General features: G+C 42.8%; 1 protein-coding gene across 2 annotated transcripts in view; it reads left to right on the top strand.

The window, feature by feature from the left end:
- Positions 1 to 3681, top strand: part of ABTB3 (ankyrin repeat and BTB domain containing 3) — a gene marked incomplete at both ends in the record, with an annotated part of 177620 nt that extends 173939 nt beyond the window's left edge. For both annotated transcript variants that reach the window (XM_082495626.1, XM_082495625.1), the window contains one exon: positions 3472 to 3681. In XM_082495626.1, the coding sequence (XP_082351752.1) occupies positions 3472 to 3681 (210 nt within the window). The remainder of the gene's footprint in view (positions 1 to 3471) is intronic.
- Positions 3682 to 21759: the final 18078 nt, after the last annotated feature.

Below are 21759 nucleotides of genomic sequence, written 5' to 3'. Positions count from 1 at the left end.
GGCTGGTGACAGCTTATCAATAAATAAAAATGCCACGCTGTCAAAGTGCAACGTCTCTGAGCCATGCAAGGATGGCAATGAGAATTTTATGTCTTGGAGAGGAGAGATTCACAGCTTCTTATTGGAGTCAAATGATTTACTTAGCTTGTGAGGGGGCCTAAGTCATTAGGCATAAAAGCATGGCATTTTTTGACCTAGAAAACCTATTTTCGCTCATTGATGGAGGTGGTTGCCACATTGATTAGTTTCAGTTTTTCTCCTCCTCTTGTGTGCTTAGTAGTTAGACTTTCAGTTGGAAGATGGAAAGGATACACAAATAGTTGCACTGAAATACTTTTAAAGCATTCCTTAGATGATATTTTTCTTTAACTTACATGGTCTATACGAAAGATAAAATGGTGCAGTGTGACACGGAGGCTTGATTGAACAGAATAATCCTGCAGATTGCTCCAAACCCCTGCAGATCTGACCTCCATTCCCATCATCAGATGTTTCCTACAGAGAGTAGTATTGTTAGGTCTTGATGTACAGATAACGCGCAATCAGCGCAGTTGGAAATAGCGTAAAGTTCCACCTATAAAATGAATAAGAAACGAGGTGTATCTGCAGTCCATTTATTGTAATAGGAAAAAAAATCAGCAGTGTAGGAATATTTTGAAAAATATCAGATTTATCCTCTAGCTCGTGGGAACTTCTCAATTTGTATTCCTGTTACTAAAAGTAAAATGAATAATTTTGTTTTAAAATTACGTGTTTTCTTTGATTTGTGAAATGTGGTTGTTATTTAAATCCTGATTGAAGAAAGTTCTTACACGGAGCTTTAGCCCTGTCTGAGGAACTTGTACACTGCTGATACTGGGGCTGAACAAACCCAGTGGCTAAATCTGGCTCCTTCTTTGCCTGTAAGGGCCCCAGCCTGCAAGTCTTTTGTGCCTACATCTCCCAGTGGAATCAGTGGAAACGGTGTACTTGAGAGGCTTTTACGGCCAGGGTCATGTTTGCACTGACGTGGGTAGTGCATTGCGGAGATAGCCAAGCTAGCTGTGAATGAAATCTTGACTTCTAGAATTAGTTAAGCCACATCACTCTGGAGCTCTTCAGGGGCTAATTTACCCTGCTTCCAGTAAATTACCAGGGCTGAGCTTCATACCGCTATAGCCAGAAGGTTTCCAGGACCTCAGCTAGTACATTTCAAGCTAGTTCAGATACCTCTCTGTTATGCTGTCTACAGAGCAGAGAAGACACTCCCATCTTTTTGTTCCTGGTCTGTGGGATGTGCAGGTGATTAATCTGAACACAGATCGTTCTGTCCAGAGTGCTTCCATCACACAGTCACTTCATTTGTTTGTTATGTGAATATGAGATAATGGTATGTGGTGGAAGAGGCCAGATGGTCCTGATGAGCCAGGGGAGCTCACAGGCAGTTCGAGCGCAGCTTGCCAGCCAACCATGTACCTTTCCATGTTGCTCTCTGAAGTGTGGAAGAAGCTCGTGTTAGACTGCAGTGAGGATGGGAATAAGATAATCAGACACGGCAGCCGGGAACCACCGCATCAGCCAGGAGCAGGTTCTGAGTAACTTGCTCCTGTTGTAGGTACAATTTCTTGTCCTTGCTACTTTGCAAGCTCAGCTGCATCTGCAGAAACTCAGGTGATACTGAGACCTGCTTTTCCAGATGGGGATGTGTGAGCAGGTTGGCCCAGAGACACATAGAGCACAGTCTTTGTCATCATGATTGAGAGAAAGGTATGATTTGGTGGAAGCGTAGCATGAAGTGAGAACAGATTTGGAAGGCTCTTTGTGGTGGGGGCGTAGGTTGTAGGAGAGCAGTGTTCAGCAGGATGGTGAGATGTGAAAAGAGCTGTAGGAACAAAGAGATTGAGACCCTGGGTTAAAGAGGTGAACTACTGGTAGGAAGGTGAGAAAATGTGGATTCGGTCACATTTACAATTAAAAAGCTGAATTGAGAGTATTAAAATCATCTGTGGCATCCCTACAGGCTTTCCGTTCCTACGGTTGCAACATTTACAAAGGCAGCCAGTGGATTAGTATCACTTTCATGGTTTCATTTTTCAAAGTCTTTGTCACTGTTTTTTACCTCCAGAGGGGAGTTGAAGTAACTGGGCAAACTGGATTTATAATGGTGATTGATTAGTTACCACTGGATATCAGTTGTGTTTTGCATGAATGCCCTCCAAACTCCCCACAAAATCAATTGGAGTTTCAAATACATGCCTAAAACACTCAGCACTTGCACAGATTGCAGTCTGGGCTTCAGAACAAACTTTAAAAAAAAAAAAAGAAAAATACATTATTTCCTCAATGTAATGAATATACTGAAATAATGAATAGGGGTGAATAGTGTTTCAGAGAAGAATACAGATTCACACATATGCTGTCGCATCCAGGTGCAGAATAATGCACTCATAGTCTGATGAAAACTTACATGGTTTGAAATCAAGTTGAAATAATTCATTTTCCTTGGGAAGACAGATCCAACCCTGGCCTAATCTGTTTTTTGGGGGTTTTAATTATTTAAATTTTATTTATTTATTTATTTAGCAATTTCCATTCTTAGTTCTGACTGTGATGTTAAGGTGGTGGTGGGCAGCACTGCTGCGCAGTTGTTCCAGTCTGGACCCAAAGCTGTGCAACGCCCCAGCAGTTCTGGCCCTTCGGGCTGCACCTTGCAGCCAAAGGTTCCCATTTTACTCAGAGCTCGGACCCAGCGGGAGATTACTTGTGCTGGAGCATGGGCTGAGCACTGCTCTCTACACTTGCATGGCTTATAATTACTCTTATAGTGGCATATCACGGCTATATGCTTTGTATAACCACAGGATCTAGGCAGTGGGTGATGACCAGTATGGGTCACCCATCAGATAACCAGTATGGGTCATTTAAGGTTTGCTCATGCATTTTTGCTCACACAGTTAAGGATTCCTCACACATTACAGTATCCGGCCCTATTACCCAGACATGGTTCAGCATAAGGGGGATACCGACAGCCCCAGACCACATGCTCTGCAGACCTCCATTTCTCCTCCAAAGATTCCTTGAAGCATGAAACTTTGCATGACAGGTCATGTGTCCCATCCTTGCTAAAGATGGCATTAATTAAACTTGGTCTGTAGTAAGTTGTCCCAAACCTATAGTTTTAGGGTGTAACTTCTAACACGAAATCATGGGTGTAGTGAACTCTGTGGTAAAACTCCCACTAATTTCCAAGGGAGCCCTCAAGTTGGTTTCCTTAACAGTCATGGCCTGATAACATGGAACTGTGACCAGAATCGTAAGTGTAAAGTGCTGATTAACTCCTTCCCCTCCCACATATGTATCTGTAAGGGTGACTGTGCCTGTCTGTAAGGCTTAGTTTGTGTGTTTGTTTGTTTGTGTGCAGGTCTTACGCACTGCATTTGTTGAGCGGGTTTGCTCAGAATAGTTATCTTTCTCTAATTTCACTTCTTGTAGTTTCTCGGAGTCACAGAACTATCTTCCTATTGTGAAGGCTACTTTCTAAAAAATATGATGGTCCTCATTGAAAATGAAGCTTTCAAACAGCTGTTGTATGACAAGAACGGAGAAACGTCTGGTCAAAATGTACTACAAGACTTACAGAGGACGTTGGCCACAAGGATTCAGTCAATTCATTTGTCTTCTTCAAAGGGCTCCATTGTATAAAGCTGAGGAAGACGGTAACCCTCTAATAAAGACCCTGCAAGTTAAGTCTGCAGTTGCAGTTGCTTAAACCCGTTGCAGTTGCTTAAACGACTACAAAAAAAAAAATATCTAAAAATTCTACTTTGCATCCAAATAGTTCTGTGTTGGCCAAAGGTGCTGCGCTGGGGCTGCTGCCCTGTTTGGATGAGGGAATACAGAAAACAATGCTCCTCCGTGGTTTTGAGCAGACGAGGTACAAGAGTATCCAGTGCATCGCTGTTGTACTCTAATTATGAACACACGTGTGTGGTCATGGAGCTCGATGCCAACAAAAGCCAGAACTCACATCAGTGAAGAGCAGAAGCGCCTGCCTGAGCGGTGGTGCCGGGGAGCACCCGAATTGACCAATTAATCATTTAAGGTGGATTTGTTCCAGTGTTACGCATTTAAGAACTATATCTATCCCGGAGTCCATTATCTCGTGCATTTAAGAAATGTAAGAACTGTTATTGCTGTCAAGCAAAGATCAACTGTATTAGAGAGTGGGTAAGACTGTTACAGCTGAGGAAATATACTGGCAGATTTTTAGGGGTGGGAACTTTTTAAATTGTTCATAAAAAATAATGGGGTGGCCTTGTAGTTTAAAAACTATTTCTTAAGCTTAAAATTTCATTTGCGACAGAGCTGTGTTTGAGAATCTATGTAACATGTTTTGGTTTTTTTAAATGGTAAAATGTACATTGTGCAAACATACATATGATCAAGTTTTGCTCGTATTCTTTCCTAGGGTGGTATAATCTTGCCTAACAGGGTATGGTTACATCAGAGAGGTACATTACCCAGACTATCTCTAATACAGTAGTTGGGGGGGGGGGGGAGGGGGCGGGCAGGAGAACTGCATGCTACTTGTGATTTGGGGTTAAAACCAATGACAAACTCAACATGCATTTGCATGGTAACTGTACCTGTGAAATGTTACGTTCGTGCTTCATTTCGCCAAGACAAATGCAATGTTACTTCTCGTCAAACTTTATTTGTGAAATTAGCATATTTTTTTATTTGGTGCAATTGGTTGTGATATGATACCCCCGGAGACCCTTCTCGAGATGCCGATTTCTGTTTGTTACAGTGAAGGGACAATAACAGATCTTTACTTCAGTAATGTGTCAATACTTTGCTACTGGCCAGAGATTGTGTCCGAGTTAGACTTTTTTAAATTATAATTAAATATGTACTATAGAATGATTTCTCACTGTATCCTGAGAATGTATAGGTTATCTACAATGCAGGGTTTGGGTGGGGTGGGATGGAGGGGTGTGATTTAATGTCAATGCTTCGTTTCTTTTGCAGTGTGTTGTTAGCAAGACAAATCTGCTCTGTGCCACAACATTCCTGATGCTCTGTCTATGAAAACCACGGCAAGAAGTAGGCAAAGATGTTGCCTTCTCCATGGCAAAGTGACATTAATACATTTATTTTCTAGCGTGCCGTTCAGAAACTGTGCCCAGTTCATAGACTTCAGAAGTTTTATTTTGACAGTGCATGTTAACCTCTTGTTCTTTTGCTGAAGTGTCTACATCGGGTGCTCTTCCATGTTGATAGCTTTTGGCATGCTCAGAGAACACAGTTTTGGCTTTAGTTATCAACACAGTAGGAAGCTGTTTCATGACTCTGAGGTGTAAATCCTCCAGTGCACTTGGTCTTTTAAAGTCTTTACAGTTTCTGCAACAAATTACAAAAAATGTCTAAACTGCCACTAATGTCGCAGAGACACAGCAGGTCAGTCAGTTAGACTTTTTTTTTTTCTGCATAGTAGATGTTCACACAAAACGTTGTCTGGAACATTTAGGTAATGGCAACTTCTGTGTGAATGTTGTGATCTTAGAGAAGCGAGACCATGGTTGATGCAACAGCCGCACGCAGGGGTGCTTGTTGTCATTTGGTGTGCCTCCTCATCCATGGAAACCCATCCTTCCATGCCAATGATAACTAGATAGCAGCAGACCTCACCCTGCAGCTTCATGGTTTAAAATAGCAAAGTTTTTCAGGCAATAATCACGATATTCACATTTTTCCCTTGGGTATCTGCATAGTGCCCAGTGAAGTTGCCAGGAGTTGCATATGCCTATATCCGTAGGCAAAATAGCTTTATCTGGGAAACATGCCCACAGGTATACCTGTAGATAGGCAGTCTGGCGTCTAATGCTGTAATGATAGCCACAAGTGGTGTGCCCCTGTTTCTAGCTCAAATACTAACTGTGGTTTTGGTAAGGAGATGTAGAGTCCTGTGTGCACAGGCTGCCCCTGGAAGGTGATGTCTTTTGAGCATTTGTAGGACCCTGCCTGGGACTCATGAGGAAGGAAGGACTGAAAACTCTGTGCTAGTTGTTCTGATGAGTTGAGACTGAGGAGCTGAGAGTATCTGGTATCCGTGGTAACATACACTGGTTTTCTTTCCGAGATAAAGGGCTTAAGATGTCCTTTGGTGGCCATACGTGAACTGAGTGGTCACCGGCTTTGGGCACTCAGAGGCAAACATGAGCCAGAGGCTCTAGCGACAGAATGTAGGTGCCTCCAAACACACACTGTGCAAGGCTGCCGGCAGAGCTGCGTCAGCCCATGCATCCGTGTGTCCCGCGTTGCTCCTTCAGGGGCTTGTGAATCTGGGTGGCTGACCATGACAGAAAGCGTGGCACCCACTGCTGCCGCGAGATCTGCTGGTGTCTAGCAAATGGTAGGAGAGAACAAGCCCCAAGAACCTGTCGTTCAGAGCTGTTACAGGAAGGGATTGTGGCTGTTGATGTATAAGGGAGTAACTTTCACCCTTCAAACCATTGGTAATCCCAAAGTCAAGCTGAAAGGAACCTTAAAAAAAATCATGACTTCCAATTCTTTTTCGATCTGTGACTCACATCACTTTTGCCAGCAGAAGAGCCAGCTGCCGTGTAACCCTGACATTCATTTCTCCTGAAAGTAGTCAGCAGACCTTTGTGGATCCATAGACCAGAATCTGAAAACCATGGTTGTAGTCCACCTCTCCTGCCACGAGGCTGGGTGAGGCCTAGCTGAACCACGCCAAACAGCTTGCAGGCTCTTGGAATGTCCAGTGATGGCGATCCTTGATCTTCACAATCCTCATAATCAGAAGGTTTCCCTAAGACACGGCTTGGAATTTACTGCAAATTGAGCCACTTTTCCTTCAAGCCCTGATCGACAGGAAGAACAGATGATCTTGCAAGATCCTCTTAAAAGATTATTCTGTGTGAGAGGAACTATCCTACTTCCCTCACTAGTATAAGTCTTTCCTTGTTCCTTTGCTAGTATTTTCTAGGTCTCTGATTTTTGCTGCCATTCCCCTCATGACTCCCCAGTTTCCCCAAAAAGCAGAACCCCAGCAGGTGTTTTATACAGTAACAAGCAAAGCAGAGTCTCCTGAGGTTTATGTACAGCATATCAGAAAATATATCCTGGAATATTTTCTACAAAAACATCCCATGGCTGACTTTAATTTAGTCTGTCTTCTGTTACAATTCCTGGGTGATTCACTGCTGCTTTCCCAGGAGTTCCCACTTTTATTTGTGCGTTTGTTTACTACACCTTCCGAAGTATAACACTTTCAACTTGTCTCTATTACATTCATATTGCTTTAATTGGGGTAATTTCCCCACTTCATCAAGATCAATTGCAATTCTGATCCTGTCTTCTAGCCTGTTTCATAATCTCCAGGCTTTAATATACGTGGCTTCATGCATGGATTCTTCATTCCATTAATCTGGGGCTGGGGCGGGAGGGAGGGCTCTGTTGTCAATTTAATCTAAAAAGCAGTGTGAGTTTCAGTGGGTGCCCATGAATACCATCCCTATCAGATAAGGCTATTTCCAGCAGAGCGTTTTATTAGCATTTTTTAGAGAGATGGTATTAGCATCTTAGAAAATACAAAACCTTCTGCTTCTTTAGTGTTTGTATGAGTTGCAATAACTTACAAATTGTGAGGGAAAGTATTACCTCCAATCTAGGTGAAATAGAAAAAAGCACAACATCCTTAGAAAAACCTGTGATTTTCTTTTTTTTTTTTTTTTTAAATCATAACTTTCCAGCCTGTAATGAGTGAAGGGCTGTTTCTGTTCTTTTCCATCTGTCTTTTTTTATACTAATCCACTGCTGTAATAGTTGAGGACTTACAGGCATCCTGCCTGCTGCCTCATGGCAGATCTTTCCTTCTGCCTCTCTACAAGGTCCTCCCTTAGTTTCCAGAATTCCCTCACATTTCCACTTTCCCTCTCTTGCTGCCAGTTTCCACACTTCCCAATTTTTTTGCTCTAGAGCCCTGCTGGATTCCTTCCCAAGCCTAGAAAGGGTATCCGTGTTCTCCTGAATGGGCCATTTTCCAATAATTGGCTTGAGAGCTGGGAAGAGAAAAGGATGGGGAATGTAGGAGGGCAAAGGTTTTGGACATCACAGAGGAAGGCTGGTATTCTTTTCACGACAAACTTCAGCACTGTCTGCTTGTTTCTCAGATTTTGCCCTGATCTATTCCTTATGCCTGCTGTCCTCTGAACACAGCTGGTGGCCAGATGCTCTCCGTTCTGGAACAGGGCCAGCCTTCTAACAGCTAAGACTTTTTTTTTTCCCAGGTAAAACTTTTGCCTGCTTGGTCTCAGCTTCAGAGTAGATTTGTGCAAATGTCTATTAAAGACAGAGGAAACATCTTTAAAGAGGTGTGAAGGCTTAGTGGCCAGGCTGCTATTGGCACTAATGAGAGCTGCTTGCTGAATCCGCCACATGCTGCTTTTGACACAGAGCCTTTTTGTATTGAATATGCACTGGCTACTGGCTTCATACCAAGCGTTGCCCAAGCCCTGGATGGGCTGCAATGTGTGGTGCACCGGGGGCTTTCGGAAATTCTAGTTTTGTTTCAGAGCGCAGCACGATGTGTTGCTCTTTGAAGATTAAAAGAAAAAGGGAAATCCTCAGTTTGTACTGAAATAAACTGCTCTGAGGTGGTGTGGTGAGAAAAAAGAAAGGGCATCTCTTCTTCCCTCCCCATACCTGTCCAAAATCAGAAGAAGGTTCTGTTACAGCATGTGATGCAACTAGGTCTGTGAGAGTCCGGTGTGCAGGACCCTGTTTAAATGGGTTTTTTTTATGTTCAAGAAGAATACAGGTGCTATCAAAGTTCACACATCCACATACTCGAGGCAAGGCTCAGGTCATCCTAGAGAAAAAGCCCTTCCTAGTACGCTTGTGTATGGGTTAAATCCTAGGAGAAGCCAAGAACCTGCAGAACTTGTCAAAGTCAGTTGCAGGTATTCAGTGTCCCTCAGGACCTGACTCTGTCTTAAAAATATTGCTGAAAGATGACATCCTGAAGCCTGTGTTCACTAAAGCTGCCTCTGAAGTCGGTGGAATATTTTTTTTTTTTTTTATGAGCAAGAGTTACCTAAAGTCAAAGACTTGAAGTTAGTTTGACAGTGTCTTTCATGTGAGGCTCTGCAAGTGATTTACAGAAATGAAGGGCTGATGTTGCTTTCATCCCCTGGCCTAGAGATGTTGAAATATATAAGCATTAAAAAGGCTGCTTAGGATTTTTCCTAGTGTATAATAAATCAGCTTGCCGAAAGTTAGCCTTGAAATAGCACTCAAATAATATCTGAAACCCCATAGACGAGAACGTCACTGATTTCAGATGTCTGCCTATAAGCACAACATTTATATCTCCAACTTGTAGCACTTCAGATCACATCCTCCCTGCCCTCTCTGACCAGATTATCACATTTCAGCAGAATTGCACCTGACCCACTGTTTATAACTGGCCTCCAAGGGCAAAAAGTAGCAAAGCTGAGTCTTCAGCTGGGAGTCAGTGATCCGTGAGTTCAATGAAACCGCTGCTGAAAACGCTACAAACGCAGTGCCTAAAGCAGAAGGAAAAGCTGGAAACCCGCAGAAGCTAATGGCCATTTGTCAGCTGCTTTCAGTGAGCCTAAGAACTGGGGAAGCAAGCTCAGTGTGGACAGGAGGGGGGTATCCAGTTTCTATTTGTTGCCATTAAATTGTCATTCTTGGTTCAAGGCTTCTTGCATGGAACAGCCATGGATTTATCTGTGAATTTATCTCAGGTGCGTGCAGAACGTTCAAATGTGGTATCTCGCATTTTCCTCAAGTTAGTGTAGTCTCAGTAGATGAGGCTTTTTGTGCTTTGCTTGGACTGCTTGTCACTAAAACACCCAGGAGCCATGGCAGCAACTTGCAAGAGAGTTTGCATTGGCTGGATAGGTTAAATTCTACAAACATCTTGTGGTTTGCAAGCTATGCTGTGTAGTTGGCTAAATCTGTCCACCTGATTGTACGTGATGTACCAGAACGGCAATTTTGGTGTTTGTTTTCCTTTGGAGAGGCATTTTTCATCCTTCTTTGGGCTTACAGTTTTGTTCTTTCATCCTGCAGAGGCGATGACGCTGTGTGAACAGGCATGCTTAGAGTAGGCATGGGTTTCTGTCCCGGTTGGATGGCACATAAATGAAGAGGTCTCAGTAAGGGAAAAGGACTAGGTACATGAGTTTAAATGTTTAACCCAGATCTTTGCCTTGGATTTCGGAGGTATGGTGTTTCCTATTTCCTGCTTCATTTGTTCTCCAGCGTGGAGTTCCTGTGAAGTCAAAGGGGAGGGAAGGGCAGAGGACAGGGCAGGGGGAGAGGAGGAAGCAGCCCCATCTCCCTCCCCTTACTCAGCATGCCCAACCAGCCCATTTGGCTCTGGTCTTGTCAGTGCTCATGTGGAGGGTTTGCTCGGTCCCACTGCTCAGATACGGCCATATCTCCACTGCCGCAGCTGCAAGAGCGAATTTTCCTGAACCCCTTTGTGTGTGGTTAACTTTGGTCTTTCCACTTCCCATCATCTCTGCTGCTGTATTTTCATTAAAACTTCCATTACTTGGCTTTGCTGAGCGCAGTGAGAGGCAATCTTGTTTCTTATTGCCTTTCTAAAGCAAACAAAGACAGGAGAAAAAAACCTCTCTGAAATACCCAATCAGAAATCATTCATGGTTTAAAATAAGCCACATTAGAAAACAGAGATGCTCAGACCAAATAAAAAGACAGCCACCTTAGAAAAAGCCAGTACGCTGGGAGGTCATTTTAATTAATTAAGGTCAAAGCCCTAACACCTCATATGTTCTGGCAGGGACGGATTAACATGCTTCAAAACATCTGGACTTGTTCAAGCCACAGGTTCAAGAGAGCCCAGCCTTACCCTTTCCCCTTCCCAGCAGTGGATAAATTGACTATCCTACAGCTTACTGTGTGCGAGGCTTTCAAATGAGCCTTTCCGAAGTCGGCTTCTCTCTGTTTTGCTTGGTGTTTAAAGAGCTCACAGCACATCTGCGGGCTGAGATTTGCCCCCGAGCACGGTCGAAGGGCCCCTGTGCCCCAGCGCTGGCTGTGCCTCACCAGGGTGGAAGGTAGGAGTACAGAAAGCCCCTGGAGTCTCATCAGAATGAAAGCTGCTTCCCCATCATCCAAGCGTTCACTTGATCGAATACTCTGCTTAACCTGCTCAGGCCTGGGTAGACCACTGATAGACAAATTTGGGACAGTTGATTCAATACCTCGGGAACTGATTTTTGCCTTGCAATTATTGAGCCAGTGACTAATTGTGCCATCTGGGGACGTGGTAAAATGCACCATCTTCCTTAAGTTGTGAGTTCATGTTTATCCATTGAAGAATACAAGGACTAAAGGAAAGTATCTGAGAGCTTTTTGACCTCATGTTCCTGGCTAAATTCCAATTAATACTAGAAAAACTTGACTTATTTAAGACCCATCAGTACATTTTGACCAGTATGTTTTTTCCTGTCTGTGTTTCTTGGAGTGTTGCAGCTGCTGTACGGCCATAGGTGCTGTATCAGTGGGGAATAGAGGTGCCTGAGCATTATGCATACAATAAAAAAGTAAATCCCATTTTCTGCAGTGCAGGACGTTCCTTCTACTGATCTCTTCAGCATTATGTGGAAGGTTGGATAATGCATCTCTGCCATTTACAGCACCAAGATAAGGTCAACGCTCTTTTTCCCCGCTCTCTCTTCACTCTGCCAACTACCACACAGCAGAGCGATCTGGATCCTGCGTTTTTTGGATCATAATATAATGAAGAGCAGCAGAAAAAAACAACACAGGAAATGTAACATTCTCCCCACCCACCCCCCAGGAACAGGTGGGCTACTACAGTGTCCTTCAGTCCTGCTCATCTGAACACTTATTGCAATACCATTTGTGCATTAGTTATCCTCAGAGCAGGCGGGCGATTAGGTTGAAGTCTGGAAAGCATCTCAAGTCATTCAGGACAGAAGTGGCGTTGTAAAACAATTTTTTCTATGTCATCCAAACTGTGCATTTTCTGCTTCTTTGTGGTTTTTGTTGTTGTGTTGGTTGGGTTTTTTTATTGCAAAGAAAAGGTTAAGCGTATGCAATGCTTTGGACTTTCTGTCCATAGTTATCTTTGTGTGTTTGTATGTTCGAGAGAGAGAGATGGACAGTAAATAGATCTACGGGATATGTTATGAGGCGTGAAATCATGTTTGTAATGAGATTTCTTGTTAATGGCAGTCAGCCTTCCTTGATGCTAAGCATTAATGCAATATCCATTAGTGCGGCTAAACCTCCCTCCGCTCCACTTTCCCAAACGGGTTTCACTTTGTACCTATTTTAGCATTTATAAATATTTGATACAAGGTTCAAGAAATAATTCACGTGTTAAGTGAAGGATAGATGAACCTTCCAGGAAAAATACAAGTTAAGATTGTACTATAACATCGTTCACAAACCAAACATGAAAACATGATGAAATTTGCCCCATTAAAATTGCCGGAAGCCTCTTCATTGATTTTTCTAGTCTGCGGATTAGGTCTGTTTTCCATCTCTCTTTCATACTACATCACCTTTGAAGTCTCGGCGCATCTCACAGTTTCCAAGTCAAATGCATATCTGTAATTAGAAAGCGCAATCTTGATCTTTAAATGGGGAAGAGATCCTTCCTCTGTCATCCGCTCCTGAAGGGCTGGGCTTGTATCTTTATGTTTACCACTGAAAAGAAGGGCTGAATGGGGAAATCCCAGCGCGAGCCTGAAAACGCAGAAGAGCTAGCACTGTCTGTGGGACACCTCTCTCCTTCCTTCCTCCCTCTTCGCCTCCGCTCCCACTTGTCTCTGTGGTGTCTTTGAACTTAAAGCTAGAAGAGAAGAATGAAAGCTAGAGGAGAGCACGTGCCAGAAATAAAACAGTTTCTAGAATGGTGCGGGATCACTGAGCTGATCTTGATTTTGTGCAGCTTTTAGGCAGACTCCAAATTTGTGTAGTATAAAACCAGGAGTGGTTTTGCATTTGTGATGATCAATATGAGTTTGTTGCGTTTTTTTTTTTTTTCCCTAGCAGAGTAGTTTTGTCTGCTGTCGTCTGTTGTTGGGGTTTTATGGGAAGGTTTCACTTGACTTTTTATTGAGAAACAAGTGAAAGACCACACAACCCAACAGTAATCATCAACAAACACAGAGATATTGTCCTCCATGCCACAGATGCAGCTTAAATACTGGTTTGTGGCTTCACAGGCATGTTTGAGGTCATCTACAATTAACAACACAGGTGAAACTTTCTTCTCCTTTGCTTATCCATTTACAATGGATAAAAAAAAAAATAATAGCAGAGAGTCAGACAATAGGATGGCAGGTGTTTTTCAATAGAGAAAAAAATACAAATGTTTCTGGAACCCAATATTTTTCCTCAAAAAGAGAGATATGTATCTGTAGCTTGTTTGAAGGTGTCAGTCTCTCAAGTCTGTTAGATGCTTTTGAAAATTGCCTGTTTCATGCTGTTAATGTTCCAGAGCAAACCCTTCCACTGAAGACACTAACTTAGGGCACTCTGAAATGAGGCAGAAGGGAATGTATTAGAAATAGAGGAGCTCAGCCATAATTTGAAGTGGCAGCTTTTGTCCACAACTTGAACATTATTTTAAAATGTGTGTTTGTATTTAATTTCTTTCGATTTTTTTAATTACTCTTTTTGAAATGAACATAATTTTCCCTTGCGTATAATGTATTCAGTCAGCAAGATCAGAAAGCTTTACGTGTTCTATCACATAATCAGGTCTTTAGCATAAACTTTGGGAAAACTCTGAAAACATCTTTTCTGAGTGCACCTCAGGTTATCTGAAACCCTGTTCTGCCTGATGCTGATACTTTTAAAAAATTTGAAATGAGATTCTGATTCATTTGTCATTGCTAGATGTCCTTTCGTTAACACTGTGCAAAGGCAGGGCAGCACGTGAAACCAGCAACTCGGGTTTTTTTAATATTGTATCGCTCTGAAAAAGAGAAAAATTAGCCACGTCTTTGTTTCTAGTGTAAAATACTCCCTTGAGCTTGAGAGGACATGTGCAAAGCCTCTGCTCTGAATGCCTCGTTATAATCAAGTTACAAAATGGAGGAAAATGGTATGAGAGAAAGATTTTTGAAAAACTTGACTGCCATGGTGAGGAACATGCGCTTGTAAAGTCTGCTCGCTCTCCTCTCTCTCTCTCATGAAGTCACTGGGAATCTTTAATGGGAATTACTGCAAGGCTGTATGTTTTTTTTTTAATGCACTAGCAGATGTAATTTCCCATCCACTCATCTGCACAGTTGTGGTTGGTACACCATAAAGGCTGAAGGCCAAATCCTGCTGTCATTGCACACAGCAGCCCGACTTCAGCGGGGATCGTAAACATGTACTTCTGTTACATGAGTCGGTTGCACAATTTTGCGGGTTTTTGCTGAAGAGAAATGGGAGGGGGTAGCCTTTCCTTCTGCTCGTTGATCACAGCCGCTACATTTCCAATGACTTTATTAGAAGCATTATATATTTACATGCTGCAGAATGAGGCCTGCATGGGGTGGGAAAGATTTTTATGAATTTAGACCTGCCTAAGAAAACATCAACCATTCTAAATTTAGGCAAGTTGCATTCCATATCCATCTGTTTAGTGGATCAGTCTGATGTTTACTGTTTAGTAAATTACATTTGGTCTTTTTTTTTTTTTTTAAGTTTCTTTGAGGGCATTGCCTGCTGTCAGCTAATGTAAAATAGTGCCAAGGACTTCCAACCATACCCTTAGGGCCAAACTGTGCTAGCTTCGCATACCACAGTCCCATCAAAAGCAAGGAAAGCCAGACTGGGCACATGAACTGCAAACCCCCCGATGTCCAGTTACATGTCCTGCCTCATTTCGTACAGATTGGTGACTTCCTGGAAAAAAAAACCACATGGTGCCAATTCACCCCAGTTAAAAACGCACCGAAGTCGAGGAAATTATATTTGACATGACTGTAGTCTACCAAATCCAGTCCTGTGCATAGGCAGAACTCCAAGGGAAAGTAATGGGAGTTTCTGTTACGGAGCTCGCAGAACGAAGCCTACGTAATGAACTATGACAAAATGTCAGCTTTGTGTAAACTCTCCTGGTGGGTCTGTGTAAAGGTTTTTAAGAAATCTTCGTTGGAACACACCAGAGAATAATAAACTTGCACCTTGATAGAATAGCTTTATTTGTATATACTCTATGTAAATTTTAAACCAGAGGAGACATGTCATTCCTTGTACATATCTGACTAAGAATGGTGGCAGTGCTGTGCACTGCTGTTTAGGAGATCCAGGTTCTCCAGCCTTGGGTTTCCAACTGTAAAGGCTGCAGGAGACTGCTTGGGACCAGCCAAAACATGGGATGGATAGATGCTCATCACCCACTGCTTAGAAATGAAGGAGCAGGAATTGGAACAGATGTTGGCTATGGAGAAGATTGCTTGCCTCCACTCCTGGCTAAAGGACAAGTGCCTCCTTCGCTGTCATCTCCAACTTACGGTCAAAAAGTGTGGAGAACATTCAGCGCCCTATTTGGTTCAGTCTTTTATAGGGGTCTGAGCTTATAAGGAACCCACACGTCTGGTGTAACATGGGAAGGTCCACAAAAAAGCAGTGTGTATATACATCTACCTATCTGTCTGTCTGTTATCTAATATCCCAGTGTTTCTGTATTGAATGGTTTCAGTAACCTGTAAACAAGTGATTGCTCCTGTTGTGTTACTGCTTTGAAATTCTTTGCATGCACTCTGGCATATACTTCTTTAAGGAAAGAAATTATACATATTATATATATATATATATTGTAGCTTGCAAAATATTCATGTTGAAGAGCCATGTTTTGTGCAAATTGTACATTTATGTTGTGAGCAATATTGCAATATGAACTTTTATTAGTTGTTGGCATTAAAACGTTTTTATTGATAGTAAATTTGTCACATTATTTTTGAGCGTATGTATGTATCTCAAGCTTTCAAACTCAGGCATTAGAGCAACTACTGAAGGAGACTTTCTCTGTGTGGTAGAAATAGCACAGGCTTTCAGTAAACAGGCGGGTATGCAAGTCCCCTTCTGTTTAACGCAAGTTGCAAGGCTGATTCTTCATGCGGTTTGTCGGGCCGATACTTCTCTTTTGTCAGTGCTGGAATTCATGTTTGGTACGAGGACGCTGTTGCCCTCATGTAAAACAGAACTAAAACCCCGACCTTGCAAAACAAAGTGCTTAACTCCTGCTGCCCTCTGTCTCCTCAGGTGCTTCACTATCAATATGACGAGGACTTAGGAAATTTCCAGTTTCCTGTTATATTTTCAAATGTTCGTGCTAGATAGTTTTCCATGTAGGGGCTAGAGGAAAGTGTAATACCACTATGGCTTTAGGAAAGCTGCAGTGTTTGGAGCTTGACCTTGAAACTTTTACCTGATTTCTGAACATCATCGGTGGCTTTGTTTGCTCAATGTTTACCTCTGAGAAATGTATGCTATTGATTTAAATGTTTAATATATTGACTGCCTTTTTTGTATATTTGTTATCATAAAGGTTTGGTTTAAATGCTAACAATTGTAGTCTATTTTCAGACTTTAAATAACATACAGTTCTGTATTTGGAAGGCAAAGTTATTAATGAATATAGCAATTTGGTATTTTATTCCTATTTTATACAGCTGCCCCCATAGGTTATTATCAGATGGCAATGAATATTGCTGAACAGCAGGTGGAACTCCTTTGAGCGTGTTTATGAGCCATCTCTGTTCAATAAAAATTCCATTGTTTTCTAGCCTAGGAAATGGCTGCTGTGAGTGTTTTTGTTGTTTTTTTTCTCCTCTTCAGGTGTTTCTAAATGCACTTCAGACAGCAGCAGGACTGGGGTTCTCCCAAAAACCATCTCCCAGAAAACACACGCGTTTGGGATTTTACATCTGGATACCCTGCTGCTGTTTTCCCCCGTGCACTGCTGTCGGTATGGTTGCTGTGCATGGGAAGAAGTGACACAGAGGCTGTTCCCAAAAACTTTTCTCTGAGCCCTGATCCGGCAAAAAATGGGCACATGAGACCTGGGAACAGAGCTCCGTGGTGCTTAAAATTAAGCATCTGCAAATGCATCTTAGCCAGACTGTTTGGATGCATGGAGACCCAAAAAGCTGGAAGCTTGCTTCATTACTCAACATTGCTGCATACAAACACGTTGCAAGTGGGTATCTCAAAGAGAAGTCAGACGTAAATAGAGGGAACGAATTAATTTTGGCGTGAGCGTAAAAGTCAAGCTTGGAAAAATATTTTTATTTTAGCATTTTTTGTCTTTTTTGACTTTTAAATTAATTTACAATGTAAATTAATTGCCTTGTATGTTTTTAGGGGATTTGGAGTCAAGTCCTTTCTTCACAATGTACCAGATAATTAAGAAACGGGTTGGTCCAGAAGGCCAAAGGTGGTAATAACTTTTCAAGCACAGCCTGTATGTGAGTCGTGGGAGTGAGACACTGCTCGCACCAGGCTGGGTGACTGTCCAGACCGGGATCATGGCTATGTCAGGTGCCTTTGGGCTCTGCAAGCTGAGCTGTCCAGGAGGGGAGTTAGAAAAGCAGCCCATGGGGAACCTTACAGTTGTCAAAATTTTGTAAGAGGTGTAGGCCCCCTTGCCTGCCTCCCCAGTATCTGGAAAAAAACAAAGCAAGCTTCACGTATAGCAAACTGGGATGATCTGTCTCCTTTACCAACCAGTGATACTGGAACAATTGCAAAACATTATTTCTGGGCATCTGAGTTAACTCTTCACTGAGAGAAATAGGGAACTTCAGATAGAATTGTTAATACCATTCCGCTGGGTTCTCTGTAATCTCACCTATGCTGTTGCTTTTCTTTCGGTTCACATTTTTTGAGGTTTTCTGGACAATCTTAACATGTAGAGATGGAGGGCTGTGGCACACATTCACCGAGCTGATTAAGGTTTAGGACAGTCTTGCCTACTGCTGTGTTTTCTCCTCTATAGCACTGAAATGAGCAGCAATGTCTAAACCACCACTGCTACATACTAGGGCTCACCTAGAGGAGCCTCAGGTTTTGTCCTGAGGCAAAAGCACCGTCAGAAGTCCTTGATGTAGGTCCGCTGATGGAATCAGTAGAGGAAGCATCTGTGTAACATAAAAAAGGTCATTGTATGTCTCAGTTTGACTACTTAGAAAGTTACAGTGACACTTAAACTTCTCAGAAATAATAATATTTTTTTTAATCTGCATAGTGGATTATATAGGCATATTTCTAAGTGTGTAGCAGTATCAGCCAATTTTTTCCATGTCAACAGAGGCCTTCTATTGTAATGAACATTTCTGCAGTGGCTTTCATTTTGTCTAATGAATGTTTCAAGGAAAATGTTCTTCAGAGTAGGAGTATGGGCTGGCTATCTTGAAGCTTCGCGATGAAGATGTAAGACTACAAGGTAAAAGATGCCTGAGAACCTGTGCAGGTATCCTTGCAGGCTGGGAGGCTGCCATACCCAGCACAGCCCTACTGCCTGGTGGCCTTCCTAGGGCCCCTCTGCTCTACAAGCCATGCTCTACAAGGCTTGTGTAAGAAGCTGGAGTCTTCTCCTGGAATAACAAATATTTGAAGCAACCAGTATTGAACAGTATGCTTAGACATGGAGGAAATAAAGATGTGCCACCACTGAGACAAATCCTGGCCCTAATGTCTCCCATTGCTCCCATGGTGCTGAAGGGGTGCGAGAGTCCTCAATTGCTTTGGTGTGTCCATCTGCCCTCAGAGGTGTGATGTAGCCTCGCCACACGTGACGTGCCACTTCTCCCGGTGCTCACCTGAGTGTACACTGACACTGTGGACCTCTGGTTGGCAAAGCGTGGAGCTGGAGGCTGTAGTGACATCTGGGCAATGCACACAGGCCCTGCTTCCCGCCTGCTGTGCGAACAAGCGTTACAGGGCACAACTCACATAACTTGGCTGAGTCCCAGCACGTGGAGCACTGCCAGTTGTTTTTTTTTTCCCATACCCATATGTTTACTGACTTTCCTTTACTAGTAAATCCTTAGCACGTTGTATCATTCTATGCTTCTTTTCAACATCTTTCATTTTCTCTGTGTAAGTTGGCCAATAACGGCTTGCGAGGTCCTTGACTGTGTCCTACCTTCATGTGCATCTTGGTTCTTCCTCTCCCACACGCCTCTTTTCCTCCCAGCTCTCTACTCCTGGACTTCTACCAATGCATTTAAAGTTATTTTTCTCTATTGACTGTATGTGGCAAACGTGACTATTCTCCATATCCAGCCATCTTTTCTCCAGCTTGCTGAGAGGGCACTGACGATATTTCTTTCCCTTCCTTTATGTTGGTTCCAGCACTATCTTACAGCAGTCATTGCAGGGATGATGGGATTCTCACTCCCAAGCTCTTAGTACACATTTTGGGGAAGCAGATGCTCCGTATGTACGCCTCTGCCCTGATAATACATTCACTGTATCCCAATAAGGATTTAATGCCTTTAATGTGTATCTGGTTCACACTGAGATCACACTTATTACTGGAGTAGTTAAAAGATAAAGGACAGACCCAGTTTATTCCATAAAGTTAAGCAAAGAGCACCAAAAGCAATACGTAAGATCTGGGAGAATAAGCCTTAGCGCAAGGGTGTTTTATCTTTTAAAGTGAGGAGGTTGGTGCTCTCCCAGAGAAGTCCTTAAGGAGATCATGGATGAAAGAAAACCAAAGCAGCCTTGTTTTAACTACCTGAAAACTTAACTTTATGCCTAGCTATCAGTTCAAGAGTTCTTCCCTCCAGGCTATGCTGCTGTGTGCAAACAGGGTACGTACTCTCCCTTGACAAGATGCTGCCCTACTGAGATCTGATCTTCCTTTGGTTTCCTCCCACTATTCATGCTCTGTATTTCACAGAAACACCCAGGGAATGCAAATAGAGAATCAGAAGGTAACCTTGAGGACTTTTATGGCTGCCCTCAGTGTTTCAAAGCCACTGTTAAGTACTTCTTTCTTTCTTTTTTTCCCAAGTTAGAGGATTTCTTGATGTTGTGACTTTGCTTTTAGCTGTTCAGCATCCCTGGGACTGCAACGCTAATATTTTGCAGCTCATTTGAGAAAACATTTTTTTTTTTTTCTGAGCGAGATGCCACGCAAGTGTATCAACCCCTTTCCCCTCTTCTCATCTGAAGAGGTCAGCTGAACCAGTCATAACCCTACAGCATAACTTCTCTCAAAACACATAAAATTCCCTTTGTTTTCTTGCTTACAGCCTGCACGATTTGCAGTACAAACTTTTTCATGGCCTTGTAGTACCTTTCAGTTGTCATATTAGAAACATTTACAGCGCCTCTGACAATTTCATAATTCAAGGTAGATCAAGGTCCCTGCAGAGCCTTGGACACTGGAGCTCTTCCAAGATTTCAAATAGTTATTGGAGAGCCTGCTGGCACCAGCTGCTTCAACATCACTCCTTCATCAATCAGCTCTCTTCTCTCTTCCACCTTTACTTACTTAGTGTGAAGAGGAATACCATAGCTCTCTGGGCACCTTGATACATCCCCTAAAAAAGAAGTTGGACCATCCCTTTGGAGGAACCGTTAACTTTTCCCACTGACCCCACTTTTCTTAACCTGGTAAATCCATGCCGGAACAAAAGCTTGCTCTGCTTTGCTAGGTAACTCAGTCCTGCTGAACCTTTCCAAATGTTTATGATGACACCTTGACCATGATATAGGCACACACTTCTTGTTGATGAGAACCATCTGGCCCTTGCATCCTCAGGTGAAAAGCAGTTGGTAGGGATGGGTCAAATGCAGATCAGAAAACGGGGCAATGTTTTAGTGCTTTTCACTTCAGACAGGCAGAAGTTTCTGACACCAGACTGACTGACTAAACTGAAACAGTGAAAATCACTACTGTCAAGTCTTGCCTTACTTTGCTGAGGTGTCTCAGGATAAAAAGGAACTCAGCTTCGCTCAGCAGAAGATAAGAAATGTGTCTAAGAAAAATTCCAGGCACAAACCAACTGTGGAGGAGAAATACCGCTGCGTCTGATTGAGCTCTGATGAGGAAAAAATAAAATGAAGCCTCTAAGTTTCAGAAGCTCAGTTTTAGAAGAGGCCCAAAGTCAGTCCAGAACAGACTGTGGCATGAGAACATTTGATGACAATTCTTCTGGTCAGAGACCTTTTATTTCCACAGGGTCTGAACTTGGTCCTCGCACCCTTCCTGGGACAGCCATTCGAGTCCTTGTCTCCTGTTGCGTGTATCCTTCTTCATGGCCACTTCTTCTACCTAGCAGAGATTCAGAGAGATTTCTGTCAGCTATACAGCCTTCTTCCTGATTAAGACAGCTCCTTGGGTTCATCCCAAAATTCCCCCAACAGTTGTGTCAGAATTCCATCCAAATTAAAAAATTACCATCTGCTTTCCTTCCCAAGCCTCACACCTCTGTGGCTGACTCATCTTTGGACATTAAATACCAAGAAGACTGTTTCTTTACTGGTGTGTTATGACCTATGAGTCGTCCTGGCTGGTTCCTTGGGGTGAGTGGGCAGTACTGCACTAGAGCTCCAGTACTATCAGTTGCTATCGCACGTGTCTGCAGGGAGCTTCATGCCTGGGGCACCACTCTTTCCGCTCTATCACTGTGATTGCTAAGGCACCGTGGAACAATAATATATTTAACAGACTGGCCTTTCTTTTCTTAAGAAGACCCTGAGACCCACATC

The sequence above is a fragment of the Vanellus vanellus genome (assembly GCF_965231255.1).
Source record: "Vanellus vanellus genome assembly, chromosome: 1".
Lineage (NCBI taxonomy): Eukaryota > Metazoa > Chordata > Aves > Charadriiformes > Charadriidae > Vanellus > Vanellus vanellus.
This window is presented reverse-complemented; position numbering and strand designations above follow the sequence as displayed.